This window comes from Prionailurus viverrinus, chromosome B1 (assembly GCF_022837055.1).
Source record: "Prionailurus viverrinus isolate Anna chromosome B1, UM_Priviv_1.0, whole genome shotgun sequence".
Classification (NCBI taxonomy): domain Eukaryota; kingdom Metazoa; phylum Chordata; class Mammalia; order Carnivora; family Felidae; genus Prionailurus; species Prionailurus viverrinus.
In genome coordinates this window covers 53,613,242-53,636,579 of record NC_062564.1, presented here as the reverse complement: position 1 = coordinate 53,636,579, position 23,338 = coordinate 53,613,242, and the positions used below count along the sequence as shown (strand labels likewise).

The following is a 23,338-nucleotide window of genomic DNA, read 5'->3' as shown; positions in this document are numbered from 1 at the left end:
CCGTAGGATGGGCTCTGTGGCCACTACAGCTCATTTGCTAGGGATGTGAATGGGAACTGCCCAAAGATCCTTGTTTAGATGGGGCCACCAGCTTGGCCCTACAGATGAACAGAACTACTGATTGAGTTCTCTCTTCGGGTGCTGCCACAAGTGTAGCTGTAGAATGGACTACACAGTTTCCTGGATTCTCTGGTTAAGTTTTTTGGTCAGGTGGAGTTGGGGCTGTCTCCAGCAGTAGGTGGAACTTGAAATGTACTTTACTGCCTGCGTGGGGCCATAGCACAAGATCCATATCTGGCATATCTGATGAATCAAACCAGGTAAAATTGCACACTGAGCTCTCTGGCTAGATACAGCCACTGGCTTGGCTCTACAGATGGGATGAGATGCTAACTGGCATCTCTGCTCAAATGGAGTTGCCTAGAGGAATGTATTTTGCCAAGGTCTTAGTACTGGTTGCTGTAATCCATGCTCCCTTCTCTATTTCTATATTATCCTCAGTGACCAAGTCCCACAGATTTCCCCAGTGATCCCTATGAGGTAAGACAAAAGTGGCTTCCTGGGAGTTACCCTGCAGTGCTTGTGGAGCTTGATGTACACCTTGGGCTCCTTAATCCCTACTAGAGAAAATGTAGGCCCAAGTGGGCCTTCTCTGGAAAATGTGCTGGCCCAGGGTAAGGATTGCTGGCCAAGGGTCAAGGTAATTTAGTAAGAGTATAGCCACTGCTCTGTTTTATAATGTGGTCTCTCTTGGTCTCTGTGTTCTAAGGGGTTGCTTCAGCCTCAGCCCTTGGTTCTGAAACTTTTGCAATGGTGTTTTGTCTTTGGATAGTTGCTAGTTGGTTTTCCTGTGAGGAGAGCTGAAGTCAGAAACAACCCATGTCTCCACTTAATAATACCAGACTCTAAAATGCATTTTCAAGATAACTTTTGTATATAGTGTGCAGTAAGGGTTTAAATTCACCTTTTTGTATGTGTACTATTGTTCTAATATCATTTTCTGAATATATAGCCTTGGCAACTTTTACTTGCCAATCAAAGATTAAATGACTATGGGGGTTGGGGCACCCGGTGACTCGGCTGAGCATCCCACTTCAGCTCAAGTCAGGATCTCATGGTTCTTGAGTACAAGCCCGCATTGATCTCACTGTTGTCAGGGTAGAGCCTGCTTCATATCTTCTGTCTTCCTCTCTCTCTGCCCCTCCCATCCTGTGCTCCCTTTCTCAAAAGTAAATAAACCTTTAAAAAAGGATTATAGGGGTTAATATTTATCTCTGCATCTTCAATTCTGTTTTATTTATCTACATGTTTATCCTCACACCTTTACCGCACTTTTTTGATAGGTGCAGGTTTATATTTTCGAATCAGGAAGTGGTAATCCTCCAACCTTGTTTTTTCTCCAAATTGTTTTGACTATTTCAGGTGTTTTGTTTTTCCATGTAAATTTTAGAATTACTCAATATCTAAAAAAAATCCCTGATGAAATTTCGGTAGGGATTGAGGTGACTCTATACATTAATTGAGAATGATTTCCACCTTAATAGTAGTGAATCTACTAGCGAATGAACATAGAATATCTATTTTATTTAAATCTTCTTTTGCTTCACTTGGGAAAGATTTGTAATTTTTAGTGTACAAATATTGATTTTTTTTCCTGTCTTTGTTAAATGTTTCTAAGTACTTAAATTTTTTGATGCTACTGTTACACAAATTGTGTTCTTAATGTCAATTTTTGATTGTTCATTGCTCATAGAAATGTATTTAATTTTTTTTATATTGATATTGTATCCTGTGGTATTTCTGTACTTAGTTTAAGTTTTTAGTGTGTTTCCTAGTACTTTTGGTATACAGGATCATGCCATTCGCAAGAAGTTTTACTTCTTCTTTCCAATCTAAATGCCTTTTATTTCCTTTTTTGCTTAATTGCACTATGTTTGTTGCATTATGCTAAATTATTTCCACATAGTAAGTATGCTTTTTCCAGGCAAATTACATGGGAGGAGTTCTAAATTTGTGTTTTCTCATTTTTCTTTATATTTCCTGTTTTCATTGCATAATCAGTGAATTATCATAATTTTAAAAATTTTACTTTTCTTTTATCCATATTCTTTTGATTATTTTCCAATTATTTCAATGGAAATTACTCCAAATGTTGTATATGGGAAGGAAAATGGTACTCGTGCTGAAGAAAAAGGTGTTTTATATGGTATAAATCAATTTATGTTATATGTGTACAAGTAACATATTTATACATGTGTGTAAACAAACACACACACATAAGTAAATGGTAATAAATAACCTGTTAATTTGCATATAAACTCAATCTGTTTATTATCTTTTTTGCTTCAGAATTTACATTCTTGTTCTTAACATGATAGTATACTATTATAGGATGAATTACACCACTAAAAAAGTCATACGTTGGTCCAAACTCCAAGTACGTCATAATGTGACTATATTTGGAGATCCTTTAAGGATCCTTAAAGATCCTTGAAAAGAGGTCATTAAGGTGTGCCCTAATCCACTATGACTGGTATCCTTATAAGAAAGGGAAATTTGACACAGACATTTACAGAGTGAAGGTAATGTGAAAATTCAGCCAGAAGAGAGCTTAAAGGTAGCTTGGGAGAGAAATGATCCAGAACCTTCCCTCATGCCCCTCAGCAGAATCAACCCTGCCAATACCTTGATCTCAGATTTCCAGCCTCCAGAACTGTGAGAAAATAAATGTCCATTGTTTCAGCCCCCAGTCTGTAGTACTTTAATATGGCAACCCTGGCAGACTAACACATACTTGAATCGCAACAGAGTAGTGTACATCTGTCTGAAAATAATTATATTTTTGTCACTTTAATTTCTTTAATAACTAGGACAGTGATGGTTCTTCAGCCCTTAATTGAAAGTCATCAAGTGTCAGAGAAGGGATTCTCTGCTGTTCCTCTAATTCTAGATGTTCCAATTGATGTGTAGAAACGATTGTCATATCTTTAATGCTAAGAAATTTTTGTAATTGCATTGGTTTTCTTATATATTACATCTATATATTATTATACATCTATATATAATGTATATTATATATATCTCCATGTATAGATAGATATAGATATAGATATAGATATAGATATAGATATAGATATAGATGATATAGATATATGCAGGTCAGACTTAAAGAATCACAGAGGCGGGGCGCCTGGGTGGCGCAGTCGGTTGAGCGTCCGACTTCAGCCAGGTCACGATCTCACGGTCCGTGAGTTCGAGCCCCGCGTCAGGCTCTGGGCTGATGGCTCAGAGCCTGGAGCCTGTTTCCGATTCTGTGTCTCCCTCTCTCTCTGCCCCTCCCCCGTTCATGCTCTGTCTCTCTCTGTCCCAAAAATAAATAAACGTTGGAAAAAAATTAAAAAAAAAAAAAAAGAATCACAGAGTCAAGGCAACCTGTCCATGCTCTACACTTAGCTTTGAGATAACCCTCTAGGCTTTATACCGTAATTTTCTGGGAAGATAGGCAATGATCAGACTTTCTGATGCAATCATTTCTTGTCCACGGCATAAAATTAGTTACTCAAGTATAATAAGACCTGTGCTTAGTAACTCAAGCTTCTTAATTCATAACAACTAATTAAGTAATTGACAGAATAAACAGACATGTAAATGTTAGGTGTGACTCAGCCCAACTCAGTGCATTCATATGTATTTCTAGACAGTTGTTATTTGTAAGATATTTTGTGTGGCATAATGGTTCTGGGAAAAGGATACCTTAATTGGGAGAAATAAAAACCATGATCTTTTACTTCATATAATATAAATTAGTTTGAGAGATAAGGTTATAGGTCTAAGTAAGTTTATACTTATTTGCTTAAATAAGATTTATGTAAACCTTGCTATACAAGAGAGGCTATGGTGAAAGAGATAAATAAGTCACCAATGTGGTATCTAAATAATGTTTTTAGCCTCTTTGAACTTCCCACATTCTCTTCATTGTTCTCTGCTAGGTGACAACCTTGCTTCAGAATTCACTAAAAAATATAATCCAACAGAGAAGAAAATCTCTCATAGTACCACAGATAAATCTAGAAATAAAAGGTCTGAGGATTTCTTCACCCTAGCAAAAACCATTTTATTTCATTTGGTTTGATATTTCATTTTAAAACATCATTCTCTTTGGTTTTCTCCAACATCCTCTCCAGTTTTTTTCAAAGATTTTTTCCTTTGAGTATATGACTCTGACTCCCTCATCCCCTTCTCCACTTTACTGGCTCCCTGGTCCAACATTATAATTTGTCCTTTCTCTACTGGCTCAATCTTTTCTGTACACACTATGCTGTGTCTCCAACATCTAAAATCACAGCCTTTACTACAAACACTCCTCTTCCTATAGTCTTTCACAACCTTGACAGTACAATTGCTCTAAGGGATATCTTTACACATGTGCTCTCTTCTTTCTTTCATGCCCTAGGGTGCCTATCAAAAAGGTAAAACTCTTCTTATCAAGGTACTGCATAATTTCTAATCCATCATGTCAAAGGGGCAGTCCACTCCTCATCTTCCTGACATGGAAGACTTTTTTTCCCTGGTTTTCATGAAAACACAATCTCTCATTACTAATCCATTTTCTGCTTTGTTGCTTCTTCTCCTTTGCTTTCTTTTTTTTTCTTCAATATATGAAATTTATTGTCAAATTGGTTTCCATACACCACCCAATGCTCATCCCAAGAGTGCCCTCCTCAATACCCATCACCCACCCCCCCCTCCCACCCCCCATCAACCCTCAGTTTGTTCTCAGTTTTTAAGAGTCTCTTATGCTTTGGCTCTCTCCCCCTCTAACCTCTTTTTTTTTCCTTCCCCTCCCCCATGGGTTTCTGTTAAGTTTCTCAGGATCCACATAAGAGTGAAAACATGTGGTATCTGTCTTTCTCTGTATGGCTTTTTTCACTTAGCATCACACTCTCCAGTTCCATCCATGTTGCTACAAAGGGCCATATTTCATTCTTTCTCATTGCCACATAGTACTCCATTGTGTATATAAACCACAATTTCTTTATCCATTCATCAGTTGATGGACATTTAGGCTCTTTCCGTAATTTGGCTATTGTTGAGAGTGCTGCTATAACCATCGGGGTACAAGTGCCCCTATGCATCAGTACTCCTGTATCCCTTGGGTCAATTCCTAGCAGTGCTATTGCTGGGTCATAGGGTAGGTCTATTTTTAATTTTTTGAGGAACCTTCACACTGTTTCCAGAGTGGCTGCACCAATTTGCATTCCCACCAACAGTGCAAGAGGGTTCCCGTTTCTCCACATCATCTCCAGCATCTATAGTCTCCTGATTTGTTCATTTTGGCCACTCTGACTGGCATGAGGTGATATCTGAGGGTGGTTTTGATTTGTATTTCCCTGATGAGGAGTGACGTTGAGCATCTTTTCATGTGCCTGTTGGCCATTCGGATGTCTTCTTTAGAGAAGTGTCTATTCATGTTTTCTGCCCATTTCTTCACTGGGTTATTTGTTTTTCGGCTGTGGAGTTTGGTGAGCTCTTTATAGATTTTGGATACTAGCCGTTTGTCTGATAGGTCATTTGCAAATATCTTTTCCCATTCTATTGGTTGCCTTTTAGTTTTGTTGATTATTTCCTTTGCTGTGCAGAAGCTTTTTATCTTCATAAGGTCCCAGCAGTTCATTTTTGCTTTTAATTCCCTTGCCTTTGGGGATGTGTCAAGTAAGAAATTGCTACGGCTGAGGTCAGAGAGGTCTTTTCCTGCTTTCTCCTCTACGGTTTTGATGGTTTCCTGTCTCACATTCAGGTCCTTATCCATTTTGAGTTTGTTTTTGTGAATGGTGTGAGAAAGTGGTCTAGTTTCAATCTTCTGCATGTTGCTGTCCAGTTCTCCCAGCTCCATTTGTTAAAGAGACTGTCTTTTTTCCATTGGATGTTCTTTCCTGCTTTGTCAAAGATTAGTTGGCCATACGTTTGTGGGTCTAGTTCTGGGGTTTCTATCTATTCCATTGGTCTATGTGTCTGTTTTTGTGCCAATACCATGCTGTCTTGATGATGACAGCTTTGTAGTAGAGGCTAAAGTCTGGGATTGTGATGCCTCCCACTTTGGTCTTCTTCAAAATTACTTTGGCTATTCAGGGCCTTTTGTGGTTCGATACAAATTTTAGGATTGCTTGTTCTAGTTTCGAGAAGAATGCTGGTGCAATTTTGATTGGGATTGCACTGAATGTGTAGATAGCTTTGGGTAGTATTGACATTTTAACAATATTTATTCTTCCAATCTATGAGCATGGAATGTTTTTCCATTTCTTTAAATCTTCTTCAATTTCCTTCATAAGCTTTCTATATTTTTCAGCATACAGATCTTTTACATCTTTGGTTAGGTTTATTCCTAGGTATTTTATGCTTCTTGGTGCAATTGTGAATGGGATCAGTTTCTCTATTTGTCTTTCTGTTGCTTCATTGTTAGTGTATAAGAATGAAACTGATTTCTGTACATTAATTTTGTATCCTGCAACTTTGCTGAATTCATGTATCAGTTCTAGCAGACTTTTGGTGTAGTCTATCAGATTTTCCATGTATAATATCATGTCATCTGCAAAAAGTGAAAGCTTAACTTCATCTTTGCCAATTTTGATGCCTTTGATTTCCTTTTGTTGTCTGATTGCTGATGCTAGAACTTCCAACACTATGTTAAACAACAGCGGTCACAGTGGACATCCCTGTCATGTTCCTCATATCAGGGAAAAAGCTCTCAGTTTTTCCCCGTTGAGGATGATGTTAGCTGTGGGCTTTTCATGAATGGCTTTTATGATGTTTAACTATGTTCCTTCTATCCTGACTTTCTTGAGGGTTTTTATTAAGAAAGGGTGCTGAATTTTGTCAAATGCTTTTTCTGCATAGATTGACAGGATCATATGGTTCTTATCTTTCCTTTTATTAATGTGATGTATCACGTTGATTGATTTGCGAATGTTGAACCAGCCCTGCAGCCCAGGAATGAATCCCACTTGATCGCGGTGAATAATTCTTTTTATATGCTGTTGAATTCGATTTGCTAGTATCTTATTGAGAATTTTTGCATCCATATTCATCAGGGATATTGGCCTGTAGTTCTCTTTTTTACTGGGTCTCTGTCTGGTTAGGGATCAAAGTAATACTGGCTTCATGGAAGGAGTCTGGAAGTTTTCCTTCCCTTTCTATTTTTTGGAATAGCTTGAGAAGGATAGGTATTATCTCTGCTTTAAACATCTGGTAGAACTCCCCTGGGAAGCCATCTGGTCCTGGACTCTTATTTGTTGGGAGATTTTTGATAACTGATTCAATTTCCTCGCTGGTTATGGGTCTGTTCAAGCTTTCTATTTCCTCCTGATTGAGTTTTGGAAGCATGTGGGTGCTTAGAAATTTGTCCATTTCTTCCAGGTTGTATAGTTTGTTGGCATATAGTTTTTCATAGTATTCCCTGATAATTGCTTGTATCTCTGAAGGATTGGTTGTAATAATTCCATTTTCATTCATGATTTTATCTATTTGGGTCATCTCCCTTTTCTTTGTGAGAAGCCTGGCTAGAGGCTTATCAATTTTGTTTATTTTTTCAAAAAACCAACTCTTGGGGCGCCTGGGTGGCGCAGTCGGTTAAGAGTCCGACTTCAGCCAGGTCACGATCTCACGGTCCGTGAGTTCGAGCCCCGCGTCAGGCTCTGGGCTAATGGCTCAGAGCCTGGAGCCTGTTTCCTATTCTGTGTCTCCCTCTCTCTCTGCCCCTCCCCCGTTCATGCTCTGTCTCTCTCTGTCCAAAAAATAAATAAATGTTGAAAAAAAAATTAAAAAAAAAAACCAACTCTTGGTTTCATTGATCTGCTCTACAGTTTTTTTAGATTCTATGTTTTTTATTTCTGCTCTGATCTTTATTATTTCTCTTCTTCTGCTGGGTTTAGGCTGCCTTTGCTGTTCTGCTTCTAGTTCCTTTAGGTGTGCTGTTAGATTTTGTATTTGGGATTTTTCTCGTTTCTTGAGATAGGCCTGGATTGCAATGTATGTTCCTCGCAGGACTGCCTTTGCTGCATCCCAAAGCGTTTGGATTGTTATATTTTCATTTTCATTTATTTCCATATATTTTTTAATTTCTTCTCTAATTGCCTGGTTGACCCACTCATTCTTTAGTAGGGTGTTCTTTAACCTCCATGCTTTTGGAGGTTTTCCAGACTTTTTTCTGTGGTTGATTTCAAGCTTCATAGCATTGTGGTCTGAAAGTAGGCATGGTATGATCTCAATTCTTGTATACTTATGAAGGGCTGTTTTGTGACCCAGTATGTAATCTATCTTGGAGAATTTTCCATGTGCACTCAAAAAGAAAGTATATTCTGTTGCTTTGGGATGCAGAGTTCTAAATATATGTCAAGTCCATCTGATCCAATGTATCATTCAGGGCCCTTGTTTCTTTATTAACCATGTGTCTAGATGATCTATCCATTGCTGTAAGTGGAGTGTTAAAGTCCTCTGCAATTACCATATTCTTATCAATAAGGTTGCTTATGTTTGTGAGCAATTGTTTTATATATTTGGGGGTTCCCATATTCGGTACATAGACCTTTATAATTGTTAGCTCTTCCTCATGGATAGACCCTGTAATTATTATATAATGCCCTTCTTCATCTCTTGTTACAGCCTTTAATTTAAAGTCTAGTTTGTCTGATATAAGTATGGCTACTCCAGCTTATTTTTGACTTCCAGTGGCATGATAAATAGTTCTCCATCCCCTCACTTTCAATCTGAAGGTGTCCTCAGGTCTAAAATGGGTCTCTTGTAGACAGCAAATAGATTGGTCTTGTTTTTTATCCATTCTGATACCCTATGTCTTTTGATTGGCACATTTTGTCCGTTTACGTTCAGTGTTATTATAGAAAGATATGGGTTTAGAGTCATTGTGATGTCTGTAGGTTTCCTGCTTGCAGCGATGTTTCTGGTAGTTTGTCTCACAGGATCCCCCTTAGGATCTCTTGTAAGGCTGGTTTAGTGGTGACGAATTCCTTCAGTTTTTGTTTGTTTGGGAAGACCTTTATATCTCCTTCTATTCTAAATGACAGACTTGTTGGATAAAGGATTCTCAGCTGCATATTTTTTCTGTTCATCACATTGAAGATTTCCTGCCATTCCTTTCTGGCCCGCCAAGTTTCAGTAGAGAGACCGGTCACGAATCTTATGGGTCTCCCTTTATATGTTAGAGAATGTTTCTCCCTAGCTGTTTTCAGAATTTTCTCTTTATCCTTGTATTTTGCCAGTTTCACTATGATATATCGTGCAGAAGATCGATGCAAGTTATGTCTGAAGGGAGTTCTCTGTGCCTCTTGGATTTCAATGCCTTTTTCCTTCCCAAGATCAGGGAAGTTCTCAGCTATGATTTGTTCAAGTACACCTTCAGCCCCTTTCTCTCTCTCTTCTTCTGGATATTGTTCCATTTGATTGCATCACTTAGTTTTCTAATTCTCCCCTCATGATCCTGGATTATTTTTTAATCTTTTTCTCAGCTTCCTCTTTTTCCATAACTTTATCTTCTAATTCACCTATTTGCCCCTGGGCCTCTTCAATCCACACTGTGGCTGCCTCCCTTTTATTTTGCATTTCATTTATAGCATTTTTTAATTCATCATGACTATTTTTTAGGTCCTTGATCTCTGCAGTAATAGATTCTCTGCTGTCTTGTATGCCTTTTTCAAACCCAATGATTAATCTTATGACCATTATTCTAAATTCTTGTTCCATTATATTGCTTATATCTGCTTTGATCATTTCTTTAGCTGTCACTTCTTTCTGGAATTTCTTTTGAGGGGAATTCTCCCATTTCATAATTTTGGCTAGTTTTCTGTCCATTATGAGTTTTAAAAGCTTGTTATGTGCTCTGCATCTGTGAGCACTGCTATATTAAAGGGTGGTCATCTACTATCCAGGGCCTGGCCCTTTAGGGGGTGTTTTTTGGAGAGTGTTACTTTCTTTCTGTTGTGTTTTTGGTTATTTTATTTCTTTACTCGTAATGATGTTTTGGACCCACCACGAGGTGTGCTTTGATTTTTTTCCTTGAAGTAACCCTGGAAAGGAAAACAAACAGATGAACATGAAACAAAGACATGCAAACACACAAATAAAACAAACAAGTAAACAGATACACACACAAACACAAACAAAACCAATCCAAAAGCAAAAAACCAGAAACAAGTACAAGTAAAGAACAGAGTAGAGGCGGTGCTGATGGAAGAACACATAGAAAGAGAGAAATGACAGGGGCAGGGACAAAGAGAAAATAAACATTGACAGGCCGAGAGACTAAATGGCTTAAACCAGGGAGAGAAAGGAAAATAAAGAAGGAGGGGACTGGGACGAAGATAAAGGTACCCAGACAGAGAAACTATACGGCTTGATTATTCCAGAGAGAGAGAAGGGAAAGCACAGAAGGAGATGTAGAACATGTATGAAGAGAATGGATTAAATATGTCTTCTTAAACAAACCAACAACCAGAGTAACCAGCTAGAGGAGGGAAGAGATAAGAAGGGAGAATACATCTAAATAACAAAAATTGTCCTGGAATTAATCCAGGCTAGGCAGCATCACTGGTCTGGATGATGGAGCCATCTGGTTGCACAGCATCTATCTGCTACAGCAGATGCACAGTTACCCGGCATGGAGAGGAGTGGTTTGGTGTAGGCTGGTCCCACCTCCACTATAGGTCCTGCCTTGGTGGTGGTGGGGGTGGAGGGTGGGAAATGGCGATGCCCAGTCCATTCTCCACGACCTGGTGGACTCCATTCAAATTGTCCTTACTGTGTTGCAGGTGCAGTGGGGGAGTCCTTCTGGCTTCACTGACTCCCCTGACCCTGTGCTTTGCTAGGATTCAAAATCCCACTCTGTGCACTCTCCCACTGAGGAGGTGCCTCTCTGTGCAGCTTGAGATGTGGTCCCAGCTGGCTTTTTCTATGCCGCAGCACTTCAGGGAGCACTTCCAGCTGTGGACTGCACCGCTGACATAGCTGCCAAGCCTGGGGGTGGCGGAGACAGCAGGCTTTGTTCTATCCAACAGCACTCCAGGGAGGGGACCACTTTCTCCTACTGCAGCCTGCACCCTGACCTACCACAGAACCTGGCTCCCCTCCCCATGTGCGCGAATGGGGCAGCTGGCCCCAGTCCAAAGAAAGCCCCACAGTTAACTATGGGATCTCTCTCAGTCCCAGTCCAAGGTTTATCTCTTGTCCAGATACAGTCCTATGCTTCCCCAGCCACTCTTTCTCTTCCCTTTGTCTTTCCACAAAAGGGGATCCTTCCCCTTGATGCCTATGCAGCCCGTTTTATCTCTTCCAGTTCACAATCACCCACCTATATCCCATCAAGGATGTCCCGGTATCTCCTTTTAAGACTCAGTCTCTTTTCCTCTCAGACTTCTGGGGTTCAAAGTCCTTTGGCTTGAGTAATTCTTTGTTTGAGAGATGCGGGAAGTACAGATACCTCTATTTCCCTGCCATGTTGGCCCGCCTTCTCCCTCTCATTGAATGTTTTCAGGGTATTTAGTTACATTTAGAGGGAACAAGCAGAGAAACTGAGTTTATATGACCTTGTTGCAGAAATTAAATTGGCCAATTTTTTTGAATGATGTTCTATATTAAAAATGTAATAAAGTATAAACACTATTGAGTAACATTCCAAAGAACAATAAAAGTCAAGTCAACCATTTTTTATTACGTAAAGAATTAAGATAGGCATTATAGGAGATACCAACATTTGTGAAAGGCACAAATAATGCTCTTGAGTATTTCTAGTCTGATAAGCCTAGTAAGAATAATGTAAGGAAGAAAAAAGAAATAAACCTTTTTGCTCCAGGGAGGTATGCGGTAAGCACCATGAAAAATATTAAAATTAATATTAAATTAATATTAAATTATATTTATATTTATGTTAAATTAATATTAAAATATCATAATATTAAAAAATATTATAAGTGCTTTTTACAAAAAAAATGTCTCTTAACTAATCAGTTGAGTTTGAAAAACAGAAAGAGGTATTACTATTTATGCCAATTTAACGTGTAAATTGAGACAATCTCAGCAATATATGGTCACCTAACTCTAAGACCCTTCTGTTTTAACTATTAATTTTGGAAATGTTCATGCATATGCATATTTATAGAATAGTACAATAAATCCCTATTTTCCCATCATCTAGGTTTAATAACTATAAATATGTAGCCAGTTTTCATTCTTCTATATACCCTGAGTCCCTTTTTGCTGGATTAATTCTTAAGAGCAAATTCTAGTAAGTTTCCTGGGTTATTCCTTGAGCAAACACTAATTACTTTTATTGCATGCCTTTTTCTTTTTCTTCACCAGGCATAACCACTTCCATCCACATGTTGCTTTTTGTTTTACTTATAGGGGTGATACTGTAATGGTTCAACTCTGCCAGAACACAGATCCCAAATGATTAGCCCTTCATATTGACCAGCTCAGGATAAGAAGCCAGAGCATCTGGACCAATATTTCCATAATGGTGGCTGCATAATGACTGTGATTAAAGGTCTCCTATACATGAGGATCATATTTCTGCTACACTGGTTTGGGGTGTGTCTGTTCTTTTGTGGACACACCCAGGCTGAGCACCCCCAGTATAATAGTCCTCCAGAAGTGGTGATTCCTTTGAGGATACCTGGCACTGGCAGAGGCATGAAGCCTTCAGGCTGGCTCTCTTACAGCCTGCATTTTGGGGGCAAGAGACACATTGTCCATATAAAGGTCAAGAAGCATTTGCTGTCCAGACACCTCCCAGTGTTCACCTATACAGACCAGGGTGCTCTCCTTGAGGACCAACCTTTTGTTCAGAATGACTGCTACTATCATGGCTATGTGGAGGGAGACCCAGAATCCCTGGTCGCCCTCAGTTACTGTTTTGGTGGTTTTCGAGGATTGTTACAGATAAATGACATTGCTTATGAAATTGAGCCCATGACTTTTTCTACTAACTTTGAACATCTGGTATATAAAATGGAGAGTGAGGAAGCCCAATTCCCAATCATGAACTCTGACTTTATGCGAGAGAAAACTGTACCCCAATGGGAGTCTCAAGAGATTGATAATTCTACTCAGAAACAAAGTTCTTATATGGGCTGGTGGCTCCATATGTTTGTTATTGAAATAGCAGTGGTGGTGGACCATAGTTTATATCTTCATATAAAAAAGAACATTTCAAAGTTTAATGAAGACCTATATACTATTGTAAATATAGTGGATTCCATTTATGACGTCTTGGGTCTTAAATTGCTATTGTTTGGTTTGGAGTTCTGGACTGAAAAAAACTACATTGAAGTAAATGATATAAGGAGATCTCTGAGATATTTTTGCCTTTGGAAAAAGGAAAACCTTGATATCCGCCTACCACATGATACTATACATCTTTTTATAAATAAGACAGTACGAGGAATGAGTGGCTTAGGCTACGTTCAAGGACTGTGTCAATCACACATTAATTGCGCAATTGTTACTAATGTAGAAAAAACCTTGGGCACTGTTGCAATTGCAATGGCTCATCATATTGGTCATAATTTGGGTATGATTCACGATACTGACTTTTGTACATGTGCAGTGCCTAAATGCATAATGCATTTTTCAAACCCACCAATAACTAAATTTAGCAATTGTAGTTATTCTTATTTTTGGAGATATTCTATACACCAGGTAAAATGTTTGTTCTACACTATACACACAAAGGACATATTTTCACAGACACGTTGTGGGAATGGTATTGTTGAAGATGAAGAGGAGTGTGACTGTGGACCTTTACAGAGTTGTGCAAAAGATGCCTGCTGTCTGTCAAACTGCACTTTGAGCTTTGGGTCTACATGTGCTTTTGGGCTTTGTTGCAAGGACTGCCAGTTATTACCATCAGGAAAAATATGTAGAAAGCAGGTCAATGAATGTGATCTTCCAGAGTGGTGCGATGGCATATCCCACATGTGCCCAGATGATGTCTATGTGGAGGATGGAATTCCTTGTAATGAAAGTGCCTATTGCTATGAGAAGAACTGTAATGACCGCAATGAACAGTGTAAGCAGCTTTTTGGCCAAGAGGCAACGAGTGCGAGTCAGAGTTGCTACAAAAAAATAAACACTCTTGGTGATCGTTTTGGTAACTGTGGTCTCAAAAATGCTGCATATATAAAATGTAATATCTCAGACAGCCTGTGTGGCAGAGTTCAGTGTAAGAATGTGACAGAAATTCCCACTCTGCACGAACATTATACTGTGCATCAATTTCACTCCAATGACGGCGTCTGCTGGGGTATTGACTACCACTCTGGGATGCCCATACCTGATATTGGTGAAGTGAAAGATGGCACAGAGTGTGGCCCAGAACATCTCTGCATCGACAGGCAGTGTGTCCATATATCTCGCTTGGATAGTAGTTGTTCACCTAAGTTCTGTAACTTGAGGGGAATTTGCAACAATAAACATCACTGCCATTGCAACTATTTGTGGGATCCACCCAACTGCCTAAAACGGGGCAATGGAGGTAGTGTTGATAGTGGACCACCCCCGAAGAGAGAAAAAATAAAGAGGGGTTACTTGTTAGCATTCTCACTTCTTTGGTTGCTTCTCTTATTATGTTGTCTTATTTGTCTTTGCATGAAGAAAAAATCAAAGGAAAAGGAAGCTGAAAGTGCAAAACAAACACAAACGTTTCCTTTAAAACAAGTGCAAAAGGTTCCTTCAAAACAGATGCTAAATGTTCCTACTCAACCTGAAAAACCAGCACAAAATGTTCCTCCAAAACCAGAGAGTAAGGCTCCTTCAAGACAAGAGAGTAAGGCTCCTTCAACACAAGAGAGTAAGGCTCCTTCAAGACAAGAGAGTAGGCCCCCTTCAAGACAAGAGAGTAGGGCTCCTTCAAGACAAGAGAGTAGGGCTCCTTCAAGACAAGAGAGTAGGGCTCCTTCAAGACAAGAGAGTAGGGCTCCTTCAAGACAAGAGAGTAGGGCTCCTTCAAGACAAGAGAGTAGGGCTCCTTCAAGACAAGAGAGTAGGGCTCCTTCAAGACAAGAGAGTAGGGCTCCTTCAAGACAAGAGAGTAGGGCTCCTTCAAGACAAGTGAGTAAGGTTTCGACTCAATCTGCAAAACAACAAAAAGCTCAACCCTCAAAACCACCACAAAAACTTCAGAGTCAAGCTAGCCTATCGCTTCAACAGGGTAAAGGTGGGAAACAAAGGCCATCACTAGTAAAAAATGTACCCAAATAAGTATGCATTAAACAAGGTTCTTCCTGGAATGTTTCTCCTTGTTCTTCATTATTTTAAACAATTAGAAGATCCATTTTGCCTAAAATTTCTTTCTTTATATTTTCTGGGAAAAAGCATGGCACATGGGTTGTGTACCAGTTTTCAAGTTACTCAGCTTCAAATCCCCTTCCCATTTTGTACACTTCATCACAGGGACCATATTCTGCTGTACCAGGCCCTCTTCCTATAGAGATCTGCAATAAGGGGAATGAGTGAGAGTTTGGAAACCTGGGAGATCTGTTTGCTTCCTGTATGTCAATATCACCTCAATAACATGTTTTACACTGTCAGTTATACTTCGTTTACATATTTTTTCACTAAAATATTTATTGAAAATACTTATTTCTTTACTTATTTATGTATATTTTTTAAATTCACTGCAGACCAACTTCACTGTCATCCAGCATCAGTGTGTTATCCTGAGAGTCCCGAGTTGCAGATCGTTGAGCTTCCTACCAGTATCCCAAATCTTCTGCACCAGCTTAGCACTACCTACGTCAGAGTTCTGGGTCTCAGATCCACGCAGTCAGACCTACAGTCTTCTAGATTTCAGTAACCCTCAAGCTCTTCCCTTTGCTCCTTGGCTCCTTGAAAGAAATCACCTTTTAACAGTTAGTATTTCATGCCTACTAACAAGTTAGTAGCACATGACTCCCTTTTCTTGTTCTTCAATATCTATTTACCCAATTCTTATACTTAATTCTATCCCTCTAAAATTACTGATGTGTTTTTACTTTTTCTTTTTGTAATGTTATTTATTTTTGAGAAAGTGTGAGAGACAGAGTGCGAGCTTGGGAGGATTAGAAAGAGAGAGAGAGAGAGAGACAGAATCCAAACCAGACTCCAGGCTCTGAGCTGTCAGCACAGAGCCTGATGTGGGGCTCAAACCCACAGACCATGAGATGATGACCTGAGCCGAAGTCAGATGCCCAACTGACTGAGCCACCCAGGTGCCCCTAAAATTGCTGATGTGGTTTTACTTTTTCTGACTCAATCCTGACTGTTACAGTACTAATCTTTGTGTAATGAGGAAAGTGAAAGTCAGGAGGTGCCAGTTTTTGTTTGTTTGAGCTTTTCTTTACCACTGACCTTTCCCATCTTAAAATTACTTAAATGTACCTCAATTTTCCAACCAAAAAAAGAAAGAACAGGATGATAATAAGAATTGTCTCTCAACCTTTGGTGTTTCTTTGGTTATAAAATGAGATAAAGAAAATGCTTTCATTTCTAAGTAGGTCTTGGTAGATAAGTTTTTCCCCCCACTGAAAGCAACAATAAAAACAATTGTGCAATACCAAACACATTTTTTAATTATATGTTTAAAGTATCAGAGAACTATGAAGGAAATGAAGATTAAAAGACTTAAAAACTACAAGGAAAGGAAAACAATGAGAAATATCAGTACTTTTTCCCTGGGAACAAAAGTGACTGTTCCCTGTAATGTGATGATTCTGAATACAAATTAAGGATCAACTTGGCCATCCCAGTTAGAAAGCCTCTGTTGGAGAACGAGAAGCCTGAAGCTTCTTAGTGTATATAGGAGACCAGATTGATAGATGAGACACTAAATGAGCATCAAATTCAAAATCAGTTTTCTCTATAACACATTTGCTGGATTTAGGTCCTCTCTGGGAGGCTGGGGAGACAGGTTGAAGCCTTTAAAGGAAGAAATCTCTATAATCTGTTGTACTCAAGAATCAAAGATTTGGTGGAAAAGGAGGATTTCCTTAGGACATGTCCTACCTTCCCTTTACAATGTTAGCCTGATTTTGAAGGAGTTTGGAAATAGGTTAGAGAATTGAGTTTTGAAGATTTGAATATCAGAACATAGTCACCAATTGCTTTTAGAGCTGAAAAAATAGAGGCATAGGGGCTCTCAAAAGAAAGTACAGCAAGATATGTGTGTCTTACTAAAACTACACTATTTGCTGACCAACTCAGTTGCTAATTGTATTGGAATTATCAGTCAGCCTATCTTCCAAATGTAAAACAGATGAAAACTTCTCAAGTCAAAGGTAATATCAAAGTTTACCCTGAACCTCTAGGGTTCTTTATACATAACATGGAGCAGACTATAAAAAACAATTATCACACATATCAAGAGGGAAGAATTATGGCCAATGGTAAAGAGAAAACACCAACAATGACAGTAAAAGAGATGCTAGAAGCCCTCTAAAAGATGATTCAGAGAGTGGAAAAGACAATAATGAACAAAACCCCACCATGATTACTATTTTAGAGAAAATAGAAGAAAAATAAACTATGTGAAAGAAGATAGATAAATTTCACCAGAAAATTAGAACCCTATTCAAAGTTATCAAAAAGATATTCTAGAACTAAAAAAATAAAGTAACTAAATGCAGGGAATTAGCGAACATTTTGCATTATAGACTGCTTTCTTCAATTAACTGCATTAGTTAACTAGAAGAGCAGTCAGTGAAAAAATATCAATTACACACATATTGAAAAATAAAGATTAGGATACAGATTAGTGATATGTGAAACAGATCAATAAACCTAAAATTAGTAAAATAGAGCCCCAGTTGAGGAGGAGAAAGATAATTGAATAGAAATAATAATAAAGATATGTCAGAGAATTTCCTAAAAGCATGGAAACATACCATCTCACTACTTCAAAAAACTGAATGAATTTCAAGCAGTAAATACACAAACTCACACCTAAGAGTAACTTGAAAACCAGACACTGAGAAATCTTAAGAGCAGCCAGATATATATTTCTTAAGAGGAATGACAATAAAATAGATGGCTGACCTGAACAAAATGTTTGAATGTAGAAGATAATGGAATAAGATATTTACTTGGTAAATATAATTACCAAATTAGAATTACTTTGTAAAAACAACCTTCAAGAATGAAGGAGAACAAAACTTTCCTTTGGCAAACAAATCATTGCCAGCAGTTAGCACTCAAATATTGAAATTTCTTTTTTGGTAGGTAGAAACATAACACCAGAAAGAAGCATGAATGTGCAGGTGGGTATAAAATGCACAAGACACTGAATATGTGGATATAATAATTAAAAATAATGTACCAAACAATACTAACAGTATCTTATGGATTATAAAGATGTGCAGAACAAAACGCAAATATATTTATCACAAAAGCTGGGAGGTATGCAAATAGTTAACAGGTCTAAGCATCTAGCAGTACGGGGAAGAGGTAAATTAATGATATGCATAGTAGTACATGACATTGAGAACACATGCTGCAATCTTTAAAGTAACCATTAAGGGGTGCCTGAGTCACTCAGTTGGTTAAACGTCAGACTTAGGCACAGGTCATGATCTCACGGTTTGTGGGTTTGAGCCCCTTGTCAGGATCTGTGCTGACAGCTCAGAGGTTGGAGCCAGGATTGGGTTCTTTGTCTCCCTCTCTCTCTGCCCCTTCCCTTCTTGAGCTCTGTCTCTCACTCTCAAAAACAAACAAGAATGAAAGGGAACCATTAAAATGATAAGATATGTAAATATAAGAAATAAAAGAAAAAAAGGCAAAATAAATGGTATTTGATTACTAAAGATATGGGCAAGTGAAGAAGGAAACAAACATAATGCAGGTATGTGAAAATGAAAAAAAAACCTATGGTAGATATAAGGCCTATGTAAAATGAATTACATTAAGAAATTAAAAGACTGACATGTTTCAAAGTGTAAAAATCTAGTATTATAAAACCTAGTAGTATGCTGTTTACTAAAAACACAATTTAAAAATAAAGACCTAGAGGGTGTAAAAACTTGAAAAATAATTTTTTATGCAATATTAACCAAATTAATTTAGTGTTAATTCTCTTATTTGATAATGAAGACTGGAGAACAAAGCATTACTACAAATAAAGGGGGATATTTTCTAATGATAAAAGGCAAATCATTAGGAGGTAGGATGTCCTTAATATGTGAGCACCCACTAATATAACTTCAAATATATAAGGTGGGGGGGCATCTGGGTGGCTCAGTTGATTAAGTGTCTGACTCTTGGCTTTGGCTTATGGCATGATCTCATAGTCATGAGATCAAGCCTTGTGTCCAGCTCTGGAGAGATTCTTTCTCCCTCCCCCCAAGCCCTTCCCTCACTTGCATAGGTTCTCTCTCTCTCTCTCTCTCTCTCTCTTAAACTTTAAAGGACAAATAAAAAACAAAGATATAAGGAGAAATATGGAGGTAGAGAAATCCATAGTAAACAAGAGGGAAAATTTTAACCCAATTCTCTTAATAGTGATAGAAAAGATAAACGGCAAATCTGCTGAATAAGATTTTTGGTATATAATTAACAAACTGGATCTATTATATATATAAGAAAAGAAATACTAAACTCAAAATGTCTAAATTGACTTTGATTCATCCACACATAAACTATTACCAAAAGCCACTTTATGGTGGGCCAGAAAGTCCCAACAAATTTCATATGGTTTTAATCAAGAAGAGTCGTTTCCTAAACGTTATATATTTAATCTACAAGTCAATCGCATTAAAGATAACAGGACAAATTCCAATTACCGGGGACAATTGTGACACTGGTCTCACGTCTGGTTACCAACCACGATTTTGCACCCAGTTCTAAGAGCCGTGGTACCCCCACACCATCAAATAATTCTCTTACACCATCTGGGTATTCTACAGTTTAACTCAATCCTACCACTGTCTCCTGAGAGATAGCTCCAGGTGACACAGGTTAAGGGCTCAGGCTGATAAGACTGCCTGTCCCCTCGTTTGTCATCTGTACTTCTGACAGACCAGCTATAATTTGGAGGTTATAATGACCATCTCCTTGGGTTTGATTAATTGGCTAGCGTTGCTTACAGAACTCAGAGAAATTTTTTACTGATTGTCTTATCATTTTATTATAAAAGGATATAATCCAGAAAGGGATAGATGGAAGGGATGCACAGGGCAAGGTATGTAGGAAGGGAAAAGGAATGTTCTTCTCGGGAATGTTACTCTCTCCAGGTCTCACCATTCATTCACCAATCCAGAAGCTCTCCAAACCCTGTCCTTTTGGAGTTTTATGGAGGCTTTATTACCTAGGCATGATTCATTAAATCATTGCCCATTGGTAACTGAACTCAATCTCCAGATCCTCTCTCCTCTACAGACGTGATGGTGGGGGACAAATTGAGACTGGAAGTTCTAACTCTCTAATCACATTGTTGGCTCCACTGGCAGCCAACCACCATCCTTAAGTGGTTTCCAAAAGTAGCCTCATTAACGTAACAAAAGACAACTGTATTGCTTTCTTAATTTGGGAGATTTAAGGGTTTAGGAGCTCTGCCGAAAAGGATGGATGATGACCAAACATTTTTCTTATTAATAAATCACAATATAATATCACACCTTATATATATTTTTGATAATCTATATGTCAATGAAGATTCAAAACAAAAATTAGGAAATATTTTGAACTGAAATACAAATAACTACAATATATTAAGTTACATAGTATTTAACCTAAAGCAGTCTTCTAGGGAAAATGTAGTCATATACCTATGTTAACAACAACAACAACAAAAAAGTGAAGATACATTGATTTAACTTTCCATGTCAAAAAACTGGGAAAATAACCACACTTTAGATCTATGGAAATTAGAAGTCATAACAAAACTAGGAGAAAGAGTCAATGAAACTAAAACAAATGCACAATGGAGAAAATCAGCAAAGATAAAATTTGATTAAATGAATTAAAACATTATAAAACCTTCATTTGACTGAGGAAAAAAGTAAAAGCAAGAAAATACAGGTTACCATGAGTAGAAATGAAAATGGGTATCACAAAGGGCATGCGTAATGAAAAAAAATAGGAAGTTTTTTACCAATAAACTTGGCAATTTAGACAATTAAACAAGTTTATTGAACAACATAAATCACCAGGCCAACAGTAGAAATAAATACTAAAAAGATTGAATTAGCGTTCAAAGACTCAGCCAGTCCCAGATAACTTTTCAGTGAAATCTTCCATAAATACAATTTTTTCAGAGAAATCTGCCAAAAAATATTTTTCAAGAACTTTGGAGACAAAAAGGAATGGCTTAAACTCTTTTTATGAGTTTTGGGTTATCTTAATTCGCAAACCTGACAAGGGCAAAATTTTCAAAGCAATTTATTTTATGAGAGTAGATCTAATATTCTTAAAATGTTTCTATGGCAAATAAATTTCAACATGTTTTTATAAACAATAATGTATCATCATGATCAAATTTTTAAAGTATTTCTGACTCAAAAAAAATCTTTATGATTGATATTAACAGAGTACCTGAGAAAATTATATCTCAATAGATACAAAAATTATTTCATCAAGGTCAGCACTTTGATGTGACTATTGGTGGGAATATAAATTGAGGGTAGGCACCATGGAAAACAGTAGAAAAGTTCTTCAAAAAATTGAAATAGAACTATCATTTAGCAATTCACTTTCAGATGCAGGCATGTCTTGTTTTATTGCACATTGCTTTATTGCATTTTGTATATATTCCATGTTTTACAAATTGAAGGTTTGTGACAACCTTGAGTCAAGCAAGAATATTGGCACCATTTTTCCAACAGCATATGTTCACTTCATGTTTCTGTGTCACATTTTTGGTAACTCTCACAATATTTCAAACTTTTTCATTATTATAATATTTGACTTGCTGTGATCTCATGATAAAACATTAACAGATAAGGAATTGCTTCTTATGGATGAATGAAGAAAGTGGTTTGTTAAGATGGAACCTACTTCTGGTGAAGACAGTGTGAAGATTATTAAAATAACAACAAAGGGCTTAGAATATTACATAAACATCATTGATGAAGGAGTAGCAGGGCTTGAAAGGATTGAGTCCAATTTTGAAAGAAGCTCTATTGTGGATAAAATACTTTCACGCAACATTGCATTCTATAGAGAAATTGTTTGTGAGTCGATTGATGCTGAAAACTTCATTGCTGTCTTATTTTAAGAAATTGCCACAGCCACCCCAACCTTCAGCAACCACCACCCTGATCAGTCGGCAGCCATGACCACTGAGGTAAGATCCTCCACCAATAAAAGGATTATGACTCACTGAAAACTCATATGATGATTAGCGTTTTTTAGCAATATAGTATTTTTAAAATAAGGTATGTACATTGTTTGTTTAGACTTGATGCTACTATATACTTTAAATAGAGTGTAGGATAGTATAAACATAATATGTACCAGAAACTAAAAAATTCATTTTTGATCTATTATGATATTTTCTTTATTGTGGCAGTTTGGAACTGAACCCAGAATATTTCTGAGGCACACTTGTATTTATCCAAAGGAAAGGAAAACATTATGTTAAAGAGGTATCTGCATTCCAGTGTTCATTGCAGCATTATTTATAAAAAGCTAAACATGTAAGCAACCTAAGTGTCCATCAATGGATGGATGGATAAAAAAGAGGTGGTGTGTATGTGTGTGTGTGCACGTGTGTGTGTGTATCCCTAAAGTTATCTGATGACTAATATTTCCAATATCCACAAAGAGATCCAAAGACATCAGAAAATAAAGGGAGAAGAAACTAATTATAGAAATTAGAGCCCAACTATTTTTTTATAAAACCATATAAAACCATTGCATGATTTGTTCAACTTCCCCAAGATTAATTTTTTCCTTCCAAGTCTGATCTATTAAATGTAGATAATTGTTCCTTACTGTAGGCATAAGCATACATTTTTGTCTCCTCAGTGTAAAACTCCTCCAATATACCCCTTAACTAATCAAAAGAACTTCTTGTGTTTATCATATAAACATGTGTTCTGTATATGGACAGGTGGTCTTTGTAAGTACTTATGCAATGCCCTCAGTTTCTCACATTTATTAAGAGCCAAATATAGTTACTTATCAGGAGTGATCTGAGACACTAGATTTTATCTCTGCGTATCAAGGTTTTACTCTGGCCTAAATTTTCTAGATTAAAATATGTGATACACAATTTCTGTAACTGTCCTCCTCCAAAAATGAAACAAATTAAACGTTAGAGACTCAACAGACACATATAACATCAATGGCTAAAATAATCTTAAAC

General features: G+C 37.5%; 1 protein-coding gene across 3 annotated transcripts in view; it reads left to right on the top strand.

Annotated features, from left to right (window-relative positions):
• The window catches only part of ADAM29 (ADAM metallopeptidase domain 29), a 77,713-nt gene extending 62,427 nt beyond the window's left edge, over positions 1 to 15,286 (top strand). For all 3 annotated transcript variants that reach the window (XM_047856234.1, XM_047856235.1, XM_047856236.1), the window contains one exon: positions 12,409 to 15,286. In XM_047856234.1, the coding sequence (XP_047712190.1) occupies positions 12,535 to 15,264 (2,730 nt within the window). In that variant the 5' untranslated portion in view covers positions 12,409 to 12,534 and the 3' untranslated portion in view covers positions 15,265 to 15,286. The remainder of the gene's footprint in view (positions 1 to 12,408) is intronic.
• Positions 15,287 to 23,338: the final 8,052 nt, after the last annotated feature.